Here is a 15,982-nt window from a genome sequence, read left to right as displayed (position 1 = left end):
CCAGTCCTGACTCCCTTGCAGATTGGGGTGAAAGCTAATGTACTCTATTATTACCTTTATTCTGCCTCTTTGGCCCTTTCGCCAGTTCCTGTAATTCCCTCCTGCAACCCCTCCTTGTACCTGCTGTGTCCAGGTGCTGGAGGGTGATATAAAACCCATGTTTCTCCTCTGTGCTGCTGAAGAGCCTCTCCATGACAAACCTGTGGCTTTGAGACATCTCAGTGCCAGGAGTTAAACTTCAGAATCTGCCCCAGACCCTTTTTCTGTCCACAGCCAGCAGCCAGCCTCGTTCTGCAGGAAACAGCAATGTCCTTTAGGAGACAGATCCTGGTGTGGTGCAGGAAAGGTTTAGTGGCCAAAGCACTTGCTGCTTCCCTATACAATTAAAATTCATTTTACTGGAAAAAGGGTGTATAAAAAATTGGAAGGAGAGTAGCATTTGTGTGTGTGTGTGACTTTGGATGTATTTTTTTCCCCAACCATTCCAAGTGTGATCTGAGAGTTGCCTGAGCACAGCAGCAGCATTGTAGGGTGGGACAGCTCTTTCCCCAGCCATGGGCCACAATCCTGCCCCTTGGAAAGGAGCAAATATCAGCAGGAACTATTTGAAGGGATGAGTCACATAAAGGTAAATTGTTGGTGTAATTGTCAGGCCAAGAAATCTCTTTGTTGTCTCCAGTCGAGGCTGTATGGAATGCAGCACTAACTTCTGGAGAGGGTTCCCAGAGGTGACAATCTAATTTTAACTCCTCTCTGGAAATGTGGGACCCAGTTCTGTCCTCTGGAGCAGGTTGTGTAACATGTCTGGGCCTTTACTGATGAGATCACTGACACAAGGGATGTTCAAAAGGGAAAAATAAGTTTGTCTGATGCTTCCCTGGAGATTTTTATATGCTTCTACCACTTTATTCCACGACAGACGTACAGTTGTGATGATCAAAACCTAAATACATAAACTAGAGCACTTTCTTTCTCTCTCTCCCCAGGATCATTCCACAGACAATTCCCAATGACGGCTCAGTAACCTCAGGTGGGCTGATCCCTGTGGGATGCTGGTGCAGGGAGCCAGGCAGGGCTGCCAGGGGCAGGGTCAGGCCTCATGTGCCACATTGCCAGATGTCTCCTTCACCTGCAGCTGCCCCTTTCTCCCACCAAAAAATGAACAGGGTTCTTCACTACCTTTTCATGGCATCTGGAAAACACCATTTTTGTCACAAACATCTCTTGGATTTGAAGATCAAAAATAGGTTCTACCTGGTGAAGAGACTTCAGCCCAAGTAGAGCCCATGACAGCAGGGGCTGTCGGTCACTGCTGGGGCAGAGGGGAGCCCCGAGCAGGAGCAGTGACCCCGGTCAGCACAGCACAGCAGGGGTGCACCCAGCACACCCAGCAGGGTGCCTGGCAGCACTCGGTGCCCTGTGCCAGCTGTGGGTGCCTGGGGACAGGAGCCTCCATCGGGGTCACGTTCCTGGGGACAGGAGCCTCCATCGGGGTCACGTTCCTGGGGACAGGAGCCTCCATCGGGGTCACGTTCCTGGGGACAGGAGCCTCCATCGGGGTCACGTTCCTGGGGACAGGAGCCTCCATCGGGGTCACGTCCCTGCAGAGCCGGGGCCGGGCTGGGCACTGCGGGACCAGCCCAGGGCTCCAGCATCGCCCCAGCTCGGGGCTTTGCCTGCTCTGCTGTCGTTCATCTTATTTTTAGGAGCCGAATTCCTTTTGTACCTGGTCTTTCCGAGCCTCGATGGTGTCGTGTGGCGCTGCTGGAGCTGCCCTGCCCCGTGACGTGGGAGTTAATTATAGCCCATCCTGCGCCCAACCTTAAAGCACTCCTGCCAGTGATTTATTTAAACGCTGATAAATTATACATTTTTTTGGTAATTCATGTGAAAATTACTTGGAGTCAACTCAACATGACATACCTCTGTGCTGTCTCGTGGTGAAAGCTCTGTCAGACAACACTTCCATCCCCTCTTCCCTTCTGCAGCTCCAGGTGACTTTGGGTTACCTGCGGGTCACAGAGGAGTGCGGGGGCTCCTGGAACAGCCTCACTCCCAGCTGGTGTCGGCACCCAGGGGGAGTTAACTCTGATTTTAAACAGTCTGAGCAGTCACTGGCTGTGGGAGCAGACTGAGCCTTCCCCCTGTCCGTGCTCCCCGGGCCATCCCTGGCCAAACCCAGCCGTCAGCATCCCTGGCTGCAGGAGCACGGTGTGAGCCTGCAGAGCTGCTGCTCCTGGGCACTGCAGGGCCAGGACTGCTCATGCTCCCACACTTCTGGCACCTTTGCTGGTCTGGGAACAAATACCCTTCACTGAGTTAGAGGGTGAGACTCTGGGGGCAGAACAACATGCTAGCGTTGTTCTTCTGTCCCGCCCAGAATTGCCCTGACAAAAATACAGCTGTTTCACTTGTTGATTAGCAAAAACATTAGGAGATCTACTGTTTCAGGGCATGAATAATTAATGTTTGTTCCTCATTAACTTCTTGTGGCAGAGTCCTGTTAGATGCATTTAGATGTATTTCTAGAATTAAGAGCAAATATAACGAGATGCCTGGCAGCTTAGTGTTCAGTTCCAGCCCTGGGAAGCACTGCCCCATTTGTTCCCATCCTCTCTGGCAGGAAGGGGAGAGTTTGTTCTGATGAAGGACTGATGTGTCCTTTATTACAATTTTAATTTCAGTGAATGATACAAGTAACCAGCTCTATAATTCATGTACATTACAAGAACACCCCTCCCAAGAGAGTGGTTTTTTTCTCTCTCTCTCTCCTGTTTTCCTGGGACCTCAAATCAAAACCTTGTTTCCTGAAAAATTCAAAACTAGGTTGATGAGCTTTCCACCTGCTGCTGTTGGACAAGGCTGTTTGTCCTGCCCTGTAATCCAGCACAGCAAAGCTGCAGCACAGCTTCAGCACTTGTTGTGTTTTCATGTGGCTACGATGCTCTACTAATGCCAAGGCTTTTGGGTTTGGTCTGGGGTTAACACCCACAAACACCCGCTCAGCCCCTGGAGCCGCCTGTGCCACCGCCTGAGGCCAAGGACATGCCCGAGGCTGAGCCCCTCTGCAGACAGCAAAGCTCTGCTTGCATTTTAATTATAGAAGAGGAGAGAAAGCATTTCTAATTTAATCTGAAGCAATGCACAGTCCCCAAATGCTTCCCCTTCCCTCTCCTCAGAAGGAAGTTTAGCAATTGGCCCAATACTCTGGATGTCTCTGGTGGGTTTTTGTGGGGTGGACCTGCAGTGCTCCCTGTCTGCAGAGGAACCTTGTCCTTGCTGTGATGCCACTGGCAGCTGTGCTCTTTGAAACAAATCCATCCCACCCCCACCTGTATTAAAAACTTCCCAGAGCGATGGGGGTCCTGTCCTGGCCCCTCCCTTTAACCCTCCAAGTTCCTCTGTAAAACTGCCTTTCAGCTCCCCTGGAACCCCTGAGGGCACAGCCAGGGCCCGAGCTGCTCTCCCTGAGGCCATTGCTCCCGGAGCTGCAGTGGAACAGGCTCCACAAACACAAGTGCTCTGCAGGACCTGCTGACACTCAGGGACTTCCTCGGTGCCAGACCCTTTCCTCTGGAAGCCTGACACTGCCTCAGCCACAGACAGCTCCTGTAACTTAGCAACTTTTTTTTTTTTTGCCCTGTTAGGGCGGGTTCTTCAATCTCCTTAATGAATAAGAGAATCAGGCCAGGTAATTGATGCTTGGCCATTTAGCTGATGAATAATTGACTGTCTGGGTAACTCGAGATATTTCCTTGATCAGATTGTGCAGTGGAACAACCTTATCATCCGGGGTGCAGCATGGCTCACAACTTTGGGGTGCTGGAAATGTGCTGTGCTAGCTCAGGGTCTAAAGGAACCTTCCAGAGTCAGCTCTAGTCCTCTTCCTCCACATGGACCAGGCCCATGGAACCTCCTGAGGTTCAGCAAAGCCTAGAGATGATCCCTTCCAACCCAAACCGTCCTGATTCTATGAATTTGATAACTGGCTATGTTTTAGCAGCAGAAGTTATTTTATCACATAAATCTTGACTCAGGTCTGGAAGCAGGATTTCTTTTCTAGATCCTCAGTGAAGACAAACACAAGGGCACAAGAGTGAGACCTGGCCAGGCCTCAAGGGGAGCTGGGGAGGGGAGCAGAGGCTCCAAAGCAGGAGCAGAAGGGGGTGAAGGTGCTGTGTGCCCCGGCAGGGAGGTGTGAGCTGGGTGTGCTTTAGCTGCCTCCTCTGCAGGAGCCAGGTGGGCAGGACATTGTGTGGTTGTTCTAAACAGCAGCTGAAGAACATTTAAAGAGGTGAGTTCTGTCAGGTTGTGACTGTAACACATAATGCTGCTCCCAGTCCGGGGCAGAATTGTGAATTAAATAACTCATGGCTTTACTTCAAACTTCCCATCAGTCCTATGTCAGCATATTTTTTAAACTAAATTGAGTTAATACAATGAAACCAACACCCGATTGGCACCACTCTGTGATGGACTTCAAATTAAAATCTAAATAGGAACAGAATTTTTTGATGGATTAGGAAAATGAATAACAATCCATGAACTGTGACAAAGGATAAAATAGCACATGCTTTTAATCTGACTTTTGCCTTCAGATTTCCAATGAGTCATGAGCAATGTTTCATCAGGGTATGGGTTTGGGTTTTTTCTTCCAGAAATGCCATTAATTATTTACCAGTAGGTGAATGATCTCTGAAATCTATTGCTGTGACACCTTTGAGTCTGCAGACAGTTTCTGATGGCAAACCATCTGGGCTCCCTTAAGTTGTTCTTGTTTATCCTCTGGACTCCTCTCCCCTGGCTGTAAGGTGTAACAGCAGCAGACGGGGCCAGGAGCATCAATATTTCACAGCATTAATTAAAGGGAGCTCAGCAGCTGTGCTGCCCAGCCCGGCTGCTGTGGGAGGGGGGAAGGACCGTGCTCAGAGCGGGTGGCCGGGAGAGGTGTCCTGGGACAGGCTGGGAGAGGGACCCTGGCAGCTGCGACAGCAGCCCCGAGCCCGGGGCACAGCGGTGATGCTCGGCTGCAGCAGTGAACAGTGACAACGATCTGTGCAGTGACAACGGGACCAGAGGAGGGTGCGGGGTCTCCCGCAGCTTCTCCTCACTTGGGAGAGAAAGAGGCAGCAGCAGAGAGACGGAAAAAGCTGCCGATCTTGTGCGAACACCCTCGGAGCCGGGGCCAGCGAGTCGGACTCTGACGAGCAGGCGTTAATCGGGCTCTGCATCCTCCCTTCGCATCTTCTTGTTCACTGGCGTTAGCAGACAGCGCTGAATAAAGGGAGGGTTAAAACCAGACCAAAACAAAGACCTGAAATTTATCCCTCTATTAATTACTTCCAGCAAGCCGGGCCGCCTTTAAAGCGGTGCCACTTCAGATAAAACTTTCATGCAGCTATTTAGGGCCTCTGAAATATAAATGATTTCCTTTAAATGTTTTATCATAAATCAGGGCAGGCAGATTCGCCACAAAGCGCCCGTTCCCCCCGGTGGGAGGGAGCTGCGAGCCCGGCCCGGCCCGGCCCGGCCCGGCCCGGCCCGGCCCGGCGGAACCCGGGCGGGAGCGGGATGGGGATGCGGGCGAGGGGATGGGAGCGGGGGGATACGGGAGCGGGATGGGGATGGGGATGGGGATGGGGGCGAGGGGATGGGAGCGGGGGGATACGGGAGCGGGATGGGGATGGGGATGGGGATGGGGATGGGGGGATCGGAGCGGGGGGATACGAGGGCAGGATGGGGCGAGGGGATGGGAGCGGGGGGATACGGGAGCAGGATGGGGATGGGGATCGGAGCGGGGGGATACGAGGGCGGGCCGGGCCGGGCCGGCTCCGCTGCCGGCGCTGTCCGCGGTGCTGCTCCTCCCGAGCCGCTCCCCGCCCGGCCGGGCCGACCCGCGGTGAGGGTCCCAGCCCAGCCCGGTCCTTGATCCTGCGGTCTTGGCTCGGTGCGTGTTTCCCAAAGGAAGCCGTTCCACCGCAGCAGTACCGCTTCTTTTCTCTGATCAGTCGGTACGTTTGTCAGAAACCAGACAGCAGCTCCTCCGGCTCTTGGTGCGTATTTACCGACGCCTGCAAGTCTTGGAAACTTTAAATCTCGGAGTGGGTTTTATTTTTGCTTAAGAACTTCGAATTTTGCAAAATATTTACATCTCTGTAAATATCATCTTTGTCCCTCAAAGTACAGTAGTGTCTGAAGATGTGTGAAGATTGGGAGAGAGAAAACGACAGGGCCGCTCAGTAACAGAACAATGCCAACTTCAGAACCGCTTCCCCGGGGGGTGGCTGTGGACGACGGCCCCTCTGCTCCAAACGTCAGCCCGCGGCTTTTGCCCACGGAGAAACGCCCGCTCCTCCCTCTTCTTCCCCCGGGACCTGCCGGCCGAGGGAAGAGCGGCATCGGGGCGGGAGCGGAATCGGACCGGGAGCGGCATCGGGGCGGGAGCGGCATCGGGGCGGGAGCGGCATCGGGGCGGGAGCGGCATCGGGGCGGGAGCGGAATCGGGGCGGGAGCGGCCCGGGGGCTGCGAGTCGCTCCCGGCCCCACTCGCTATCCCGACACCCGCGACGGCGGCTCCGGCCCCGAGCCCCGGGCGGAGGGCGGCGGGCCCCGGGCCAGCGGAGGGTGTCTCCGGCTCGCCCGGCCGGTGCTGGCCGCTCCATGACGCCTGCGCGGCCCGGGCGGGCGGGCGGGCGGTGTAAGATGAGCGAGGCAGCGCTGGGGGGGCGGGCGCCGGGGGAGCGCTGCCACCCAGCCCCGCTCGCTCGGGCAGTGCCGAGGGCAGACACGGCCCCGAGCCCATGCCCGGGGCTCCCCGGCCGCGGGCCGCGCCGAGATGATGGCCATGGACGCCAAGCAGCCCTTCGCCGTGCCCGCCGCCCTCCAGGAGCCCAAGTTCCACAGCCTGCACGCCGGCACCGAGGCGATGCGCAGAGTTTGCCTCCCGGCCCCGCAGGTACGTGGATGCAGCGCAGTTACCGTTGTAAGCCGCATTTTCTGACAGGCACCGGGTTAATGTTTTTTTCATGTCGGCAGCACCATCGCGCGTCGCGGCTCCGCTCCCCCCCGTGCCCGCCCCTGATCCGCGCCATGCGGAGCGGGGCCCCTGTCTTCCTATTAATTTTTATGACCTGAGCTCCGGGGAGGACCCGCGGTGCCGGGGCCGGTTTTTCAGGCGGAGATGACAGAATTCCCCACTGACCTCGCCACGCGTGCTCTCGCTCGCAGCTGCAGGGCAATATATTTGGGAGCTTCGATGAGAGCCTGCTGGCCCGCGCCGAGGCGCTGGCGGCCGCGGACATCGCCCCCCACGCCAAGGGCCACCACCTCCACCCCCACTTCAAGCCGGACGCCGCCTTCCACGCCATGAGCGGCGTCCCCTGCGCCGCCGCCGCCCTCCCGCACCCCGCCGCCCTCGCCGCGCACCCGCACCCGCTCCCGCACCCGGCGCTGGACGGCGGCGACCTGCTGGAGCACCTGTCGCCGTCGCTGGCCGTGGCGGGGCTGGCCGAGCCCCCCGCGCTGCCCGCCCCGCTGCCCCCCGCCGCCGCGGGACCCCTGCCCGTGCCCGTGGGCGCCCCGGGGGCTCCCGCGCCCGCCGCGGACCCGCGGGAGCTGGAGGCGTTCGCCGAGCGCTTCAAGCAGCGGCGGGTGCGCCTGGGGGTCACCCAGGCCGACGTGGGGGCGGCGCTGGCGGCGCTGAAGCTGCCGGGCGTGGGGTCGCTCAGCCAGAGCACGATCTGCCGCTTCGAGTCGCTGACGCTGTCGCACAACAACATGACGGCGCTGCGGCCGGTGCTCCAGGCCTGGCTGGAGGGAGCCGAGGCCGCCCGGCGCTCCCGCCCCGCCGGCCCCGACCCGCCGCCCGGCACCGAGCGCAAGCGCCGGCGGACCTCGATCGCCGCGCCCGAGCGGCGCTCGCTGGAGGCTTATTTCGCTCTGCAGCCTCGGCCCTCGGCCGAGAAGATCGCGGCCATCGCCGAGAAGCTGGACCTCAAGAAGAACGTGGTGCGCGTCTGGTTCTGCAACCAGCGCCAGAAGCAGAAGCGCATGAAGTACTCGGCGGTGCACTGACACCTGACACCCCGGGCCCGACCGCCCCGACGGCGCGGCACCGTAAACCCCCGCACGGGACGGGACGGGACGGGACGGGACGGGACGGGACGGGACGGGACGGGACGGGATGGGATGGGATGGGATGGGACAGGTCGGGACGGACGACCCTGAGCGCCCCCGCCCCGCCTCGCCCCGCTAAACCCGGCACAGAAGCCCGGCGGGGCGCGGAGCCGGGACGCGGAGCCGGGGCTCGGAGCCGGGGCACGGAGCGGCCCCGCAGGAACTCCGCGGGTCCCCGAGCTCCGCTGGCGGCGGGCGAGGCCTCCGGGGCGCGTCCCGGGCAGAGCCGCTCCCATCGCGCCCGCCCTCCCGCCCCGTCCCACCGCGGCGAGCGAGCCCCGCGCCCCCTCCCCAATAAAGCTTTATTTTTCAACCCGCCGGGACGTGTCGTTCCTCGCCGCCCCGCGCCGCAGCGCGACGGGAACACCCGAAATAACCTGCGAGAGCAATCGCACCCTCAATAAACGCCCCTCGGCCCGGCGGCGGCTCGGAACACGGCACCGGGCTTGGCCCCGCCGGGCCCCGCGCTGCCCCCGGCCCCGGGGAAACGGAGACATCCCCCCACCAAAACCGAAGCCGAATTCGTTTCTGAATCTGTTCAGCGGGGGAAAGGGCTTTTATTTGCGAGTCCCAGAAGCACCTTAACGATTAAAGATTAATGTTCGAAGCGTGAGCCTCCTCTGGATATTCCACTTTAGCATTTCAATGAGTGACAACCATCGAACTTGAGAACCGGGTCTCATCCTCCTCCCTCGCCAAGAAAAGATCTCACGAATCCACCTTTTCCTCGCGGGTAACGCTTCCTCGCACCGCGTTTTCCCAATCATCCTCAGTGATTTTTCCCCAAACAAATGTCCTTTAACGAAAAACACCTTTATGCCATTACATTATATTGTGGGCTCTGAAAATTTAGAATAAGGGCGATGCTTAGAAGGCGCTTTAGAGTCAGCGCCTACTGCACTATAAAGAAGGAAATTCCAACGGCATCTTCCCCCGCAGCTGCGGACTCCGGGCCCGTGTTTTTATAGGTAAGATGTGTTTTTGTCTCTTCCCTGCTCCCCGTGTGTGTCTGGGAGCTGAGCACTGGCCCCGCTGGGGTGGGCGCGGGGTCGGGAGCATTTCTTGGCACGGGAATGAACATCCAGCCCAGATCGCCGCGGGGCACCGCAGCCTCACGCCTGCCGTGTTCCAGAGGAAAAAGCCGCTAGCGCTGCTCTCGGACGGTATCAGCGCCCTCCCCGGATCGGGTTAAAGCCAGTCTGAGCCTCGTCGAGCCCCTGGCTGCTAGCCGGCGGTGGAGAACATCCCCACGGCTCCGTGGCCGCCACCTCCATCCCTGCACACCTCTAGAAGAGAGATCGGACCGGGCTTGTTCCTGCAATGGCAAAGGGATCAGCGCTGTTTTACTTGTGGCTGTTCTGGGGTTGCCTAGCTTTGTGGGTTTGTGACGTTTCTGAGTTTGTCCCTTTTGCACAGCCCTGGAGAGTGCCTTTAGGATGTAAAACAAGTCCTAAACGAACTTTCCCAAAGCCGCAGCTACTGTCCTACATAGCAGCTCCTGTGAGCTCTTCCTCACCTCCAACACGTTCACCAGGCAGACCTTAAGCCCCTTGATCTTTCAGCTCACCCTCCCTCCCTCCCAGCTCCTTTTCTCCCGGCAGTGCCCGGCTTTCACATAGCGGACCTGATCTCTTCATTTGAGATTTATTTTGGAGGTCAGGTACGTGCTGGTCGGTCGCCACTCGTGCCTTTGTCTGCCCCCGGCTTTGGCTCCCAAGCTCTGGTGCTCTCGGGTAAACCCTGCGATACAGGAAGCTCATCTAATCTTCCTGGAGCTGGGGATGCGCTTCTTTGGGCCTCGGTGGGGATAATTGAGAAGCGCTATTTAATGCCGAAGAGGCACAAAGGAGCTGCCCACGTTTTCCCCGCAGAACAACGAGCAGTGCCCGGGAGGCAGCAAGCACGGGCAGCAGGCGATGGGAGGCAGGATGGAGCCAGAGCTCGGAATTCCGGGTTTGTGAGAAGCTGCCACCAGATCACAGCCCCGCGCATCCCCCAGTCCCTCCTGCCTCGTCTCTCCAGGTACCTGGGCATCAGGACTCGCCATTTTCTTGGAGGGATGGGGCTCCTTGTCACCGGCAGTAGGTCTGGGGGACCCACCCTGGGACATTTGATTCTTCAAAACACAAACCTATGCACAAACACATCTTGCACAGGTAAAATGAAAAATGCAAGTGGAATTTGCTGAGAAAGGGAATTCCCTTTCAGTGACAGGTCAGATAAAGAGGAAAGGGAAACCTGCTGAACTGGGATACCCGTGTGAGAGACTCAGCAGGCAAACCCCCTGTCTATGGTTTAGTGTTATGAAACCACTAACAATTGATTTTTTAATTTTTTTTTTTTTTCCTGTTCCATGCTTGTTCCTTAATATCCTGCTCTCTGTCTCCCGGGACCTGTGCACAGGAGATGAAAGCACAGAAAAGCAAACAAGCCATTGGCACTGCTCACTCAATTGATTTTTACACAAAATTTGCCTTCATGCACAAAGGATGGAAAAATGATCCCATTAATAATGAATAACAAAAACAAATGCAGGGAGGAAATCAATAGCAGCACATCTGATAACACGAGGGGGCCGGTGAAGCTCCTAGATGTACAAAAGCATGTGTGAGGAAGAGGGGGAGAGAGGGGAGAGGGCTCAGGAGGAAGGCAGCAGGTGCTGTGGTGCAGGAATAGCTGATGGCCTGCCAGGCACACACGTGCATACGATACTCACACACATACGTGTGCAGGTGTGTGACTGCGTGTGTGAGAGAGCTGGAGCTGGAGCCGTGCTGCTTCTCCAGAGAAAACCAGTTTCCAGCTGCAAAATTCCAGATTTCCAGTCCATTTTCCTCCTTGCCTTCTGCCTTCAGTGTCTCCCTTCTCCTGAGTTTTCAAAGACATTTTTCGTCCCAAGGAGACACATTCAGTTTGAGTTGAAAAGAATTTATTCCTCAGGACAGTGGTTTCTGCTGCTCCCCAGGCTTTGCTCTGGGCCCTGGGCTGGGAGCTGCGGTCCCCAGGGCTGGAGCGAGGACCGGTGTCTGCCCCTGGAAGAGCTGGGACTGGGATCAGAGACCACCAGGGCACTGGGGCCAGAGGACCAGGACCAGCCCCAGGCACTGCCTGCTCCTGGCAGCATCACCCGACCCCGGAGTGGGGCAATGTTTGTAAGTGTTGGAGGGGTGGGGTCTCTGCCCATTTCCTCTGGTCTGTCAACAGACAAGTGGGAGGGGAACTAAGGCATCACCTTTCATCAGAGCTCGGCATTCAGAGCTCAGTGAGGGAAGTGAACAACTCAGTCCCTGTTTAGAGGGGAGAGGTTTTTGTTTTCAGTGGAATCATCTTGGTGCAATTCCCTGTATCCTTGTGCTTGGAGTGGATGCTCCCACCAGGCAGGTGAGCTGAGCCTCTCATTCCAGGAACAAAAGAAGCAGGGAGCAGGTAGGGAGGTGAAACATGCCACCAGCATATACTTGCTTTTAAACTTGCATGAGTGTGGAGTTAAAGTGGAGAGAGACAGCAGGGAAACATTTTTCCTCCTCTGAAGGCTGGTGTGTCTAACACATGTACTTTGGCTTACCCGGGCCCTTGGTCATCCCAGGAGAGCCTAACAGCGGATCCCGAGGCCCTGGGGATGTCACTGGGGACAGGCACTGTGGCATGGGGGACAAATCCTCCCCCGGGTGCCCACCTGGCAGGGCACAAGGGCTGCTACGGGGAAATGCAGCCTCCAGACTCCACCAAGACTCTGCATGGAGCCCACCCAAATACTGCAATCCACACCACAGAAACACATACCGGGGGTCAGGGGACAAACCCATCAAAAATCAGGACATTTTCTGGGGAGAGGGATTGCATTCTCAAGACCTCTGTGTGATGCAGAGCTAAGGAAGGTTCATCGGGGCATCCTGTGCTCACCTCTCATATGCCAGAGCCTCGAGTATTGTGTGCAGCATCTCCACAGCCCCCCACAGCCCCCCACAACTCCCTCAGCCCCCTGCACCCCCCATGGTCCCCCACAGCTCCCTGCACCTGACGGTCTCTGCCACAGGAACAAAACACGACAAGGATCTGAGTCAGAGACGTGGTTACAGTTTGATACCTTGGTTACCTCAGAATATGTCTGCTTTTCCCCAAATGCCAAAACAGATTAGTCTGCAGCTGCCACCACATCATGGCCTGAGTGAGGATCTCTGCGAGGAAAACCATCATAGGTCAAGGATCCTCCTTCAGGTTCCACAGCGAGAACAAGTAAGAGCCTCTGGAAAACATCCAAACCCTGTTCCTTCCTGGGCTGGTTTTACACCCTGTGATTCCCCAGCCGACAGCCACGGCTCCGGGCACTTGCAAGAGCAGGGGACACACAGGAACCTTCTGCTGGAGCTGGGGAGAGAGCTCTGAGTCCCCTCGGATAGGACGGGGCAGGAGGAGGTTTAGGGATGGGGATTCTGAGCAGGCGACAAGGATGGATCCCTTGGCTGGAAAAGGATTGCAATTCTGCAGGAATTTCAGATGGGATGGAGCTTGAGAGGGATCTGGGGCTGGCTCCCAGGGGGAACCAGTGGGGTGGTTTGGTCAAGTTCTGAAATTCCTCAAAACCCAAAATACCTCTCATCTAGAGACATAAGGAAATATATACATAAAAAAATAATAGTCCTTTCAATGTTGGACTTTTCAAAGAGAGATTTTGTGCTTTTTCTCACTGGTTTCTTTAGCAGGGGTCAGGGGAAGAGCAATGAAGGAACCTGAAATATTTTGGATAGAGCAAATAATTTCCTTGTCAGAGACACTGGAGTGAGAAAAGTCGTTTGCTTCCTCCTTTAACGAGGAAACCTGAAGTATTGTAGATTTGGGGTCAGCCCAGGCAAAAGCCGCTGGAGGACGCAAGCAGCCCTGTCCCCTGGCAATGGGGCATGTGTGCCAGCCATGCAGCATTAGTGGCTCCGTGTTGCAGTCAGGCTGGACGCCACGTGCAGGCTCGTTAACATGGAAAACACATTAGCCCCCGCCGAGGAGACCTGAGCGAATCGGCCATGAGATGAGGCGTCCCGGGATTTCACAGCGATGCCATTCCTGAGACACGACAGCCCAGCAGAGCTGAGGCCTGAGGAGCGGGCTGGCTCCAGTTCCCCGCAGTCCGGGCTGCAGCAGCCCTCTGGAACCGCACGGATCCATCCCCGGTGCCCGGGCCCGGGGCCCCTGCGCCCCCCGTCCTGCTGCGGGCACGCCTGCCCCGTGCCTCCGAGCCAGCCTCTGCCCTCAAACCTCATGAAATATTAACCCTGGAGCGCTGCTGGTCTCTGGGGGAAGGAGGCACATTTGCAGTGCTGCGAGGATGCTCTCCTTTCCCTGCCGTGACGGCACAGCGCCAGCCCGAAGCCAGCCCGTGTCCCCTCCCGACGGCTCCCGGCCCTCCTCCCGGGGCAGCGCCGCTCTGGGGCCCCGTGGGGCGGCTCCGGGGAGCCCGGGCAGCCGCTGGGCCGGAGCGTGTGCGGCACCGAGCTCCGCGGCACCGAGCTCCGCGGTACCGAGCTCCTCAGTACCGAGCTCCGCGGTACCGAGCTCCTCAGTACCGAGCTCCGCGGCACCGAGCTCCGCGGTACCGAGCTCCTCAGTACCGAGCTCCGCGGCACCGAGCTCCGCGGTACCGAGCTCCTCAGTACCGAGCTCCTCAGTACCGAGCTCCTCAGTACCGAGCTCCGCGGTACTGAGCTCCTCAGTACCGAGCTCCTCAGTACCGAGCTCCGCGGTACTGAGCTCCTCTGTACCGAGCTCCTCAGTACCGAGCTCCGCGGTACCGAGCTCCTCAGTACCGAGCTCCTCAGTACCGAGCTCCTCAGTACCGAGCTCCGCGGCACCGAGCTCCGCGGCACCGAGCTCCGCGGTACCGAGCTCCTCAGTACCGAGCTCCGCGGCACCGAGCTCCTCAGTACCGAGCTCCTCAGTACCGAGCTCCTCAGTACCGAGCTCCTCAGTACCGAGCTCCGCGGTACCGAGCTCCTCAGTACCGAGCTCCTCAGTACCGAGCTCCTCAGTACCGAGCTCCTCTGTACCGAGCTCCTCAGTACCGAGCTCCGCGGCACCGAGCTCCGCGGCACCGAGCTCCTCAGTACCGAGCTCCTCAGTACCGAGCTCCTCAGTACCGAGCTCCTCAGTACCGAGCTCCTCTGTACCGAGCTCCTCAGTACCGAGCTCCTCAGTACCGAGCTCCGCGGCACCGAGCTCCTCAGTACCGAGCTCCTCAGTACCGAGCTCCTCTGTACCGAGCTCCTCAGTACCGAGCTCCTCAGTACCGAGCTCCGAGGCACCGAGCTCCGCGGTACCGAGCTCCTCAGTACCGAGCTCCGCGGTACCGAGCTCCTCAGTACCGAGCTCCTCTGTACCGAGCTCCTCAGTACCGAGCTCCGCGGCACCGAGCTCCTCAGTACCGAGCTCCGCGGTACCGAGCTCCTCAGTACCGAGCTCCTCAGTACCGAGCTCCTCTGTACCGAGCTCTGCGGTACCGAGCTCCTCAGTACCGAGCTCCTCAGTACCGAGCTCCTCAGTACCGAGCTCCTCAGTACCGAGCTCCTCAGTACCGAGCTCCTCAGTACCGAGCTCCTCAGTACCGAGCTCCTCTGTACCGAGCTCTGCGGTACCGAGCTCCTCAGTACCGAACTCCTCAGTACCGAGCTCCTCAGTACCGAGCTCCGCGGTACCGAGCTCCTCAGTACCGAGCTCCTCAGTACCGAGCTCCGCGGCACCGAGCTCCTCAGTACCGAGCTCCGCGGTACCGAACTCCTCAGTACCGAGCTCCTCAGTACCGAGCTCCGCGGTACCGAGCTCCTCAGTACCGAGCTCCTCTGTACCGAGCTCCGCGGTACCGAGCTCCTCAGTACCGAGCTCCGCGGTACCGAGCTCCTCAGTACCGAGCTCCGCGGTACCGAGCTCCTCAGTACCGAGCTCCGCGGTACCGAGCTCCTCAGCCCGGGGAGAAGCCCGCGGCAGCACGGGCTGGAGGAGGCCGCCCGGAGGGACCAGAAGCGATGGTCAGGAGCTGGAGAAGAGCCTCGCATGAGAAGGGAAGGGAACACGGCCTCTCCAAGCCCATGAGAAGCCCCCGCCGGCTCCGGCCAGGGGCTCCAGTCTGCTCCCCAGCCGCGGCACCGAACTGCTCGGCTCCGCCGTGGGACTCGGCTCGGAGCTCGCCCCGGAGCTCGTCCCGGGGCCCACCCGGGGCCCACCCGGAGCCCGTCCCGGGGCCGGTGCGGCCGCGGCAGCAGCGCGGAGAAAACGGGAGAGCCGCAGCACCTAGGCACATCAATATTTCATAAAATGCCAGCAGCAATAGAGGGAGAGAGGGATCGGGAGCAGAGCAGAATATCACACGGCTTTTTAGCGGTCTTTTTTTATTAGTGTCAGCTCTGTGGCTGCTTTCAGACAGGAGAACTTTCCCTGGATGCTCCCAAAATTTCAGGGTGTGACCAAGCGCCTCCTGGCCAGGGCCTGCTCCCCGCTCTGCGGTAGCTGATGCAGTCACAGGACTCTGATGCTTTCAGAAGGACTCGCAGGGCCAGCGGCACTGTCCCTCCTGGCCAAGGAGCTGCAAGAGGAAACGTGCTGCAGGCAGCCCCGCTGGGCTCTGCCCTGCTGGGCTCTTCACAGCCATCACCTCCAAACAGCTCCTTTGGGCAAACCCCTGCTCTGACTGTCTCGGGGCACCTTCCAGACCTCCCGCCCATCTGCTGCTCTTGGCTGAGCCTGCACCCCCTTTCCCCACGTAGAAGGGAATCCGCAGGCTACATATGTAGAGAAAAAACGGGATGTTTTCATGCAAATACAG

The 15,982-nt window shown here is 58.2% G+C and overlaps 1 protein-coding gene across 1 annotated transcript; it reads left to right on the top strand.

Annotated features, from left to right (window-relative positions):
* Positions 1-6,784: 6,784 nt before the first annotated feature.
* POU4F3 (POU class 4 homeobox 3) lies at positions 6,785-8,073 on the top strand. Its single transcript, XM_058848833.1, has 2 exons — positions 6,785-6,955; positions 7,228-8,073. The coding sequence occupies exons 1-2, from the start codon at positions 6,836-6,838 to the stop codon at positions 8,071-8,073; spliced, it is 966 nt and encodes a 321-aa protein (XP_058704816.1). The 5' UTR covers positions 6,785-6,835.
* The last annotated feature ends 7,909 nt before the right edge of the window (positions 8,074-15,982 follow it).

Source organism: Poecile atricapillus, chromosome 13 (genome assembly GCF_030490865.1).
Source record: "Poecile atricapillus isolate bPoeAtr1 chromosome 13, bPoeAtr1.hap1, whole genome shotgun sequence".
Classification (NCBI taxonomy): Eukaryota; Metazoa; Chordata; class Aves; order Passeriformes; family Paridae; genus Poecile; species Poecile atricapillus.
Note: the sequence above shows the minus strand (reverse complement) of the source record. Positions and strands in the feature narration are given on the sequence as shown.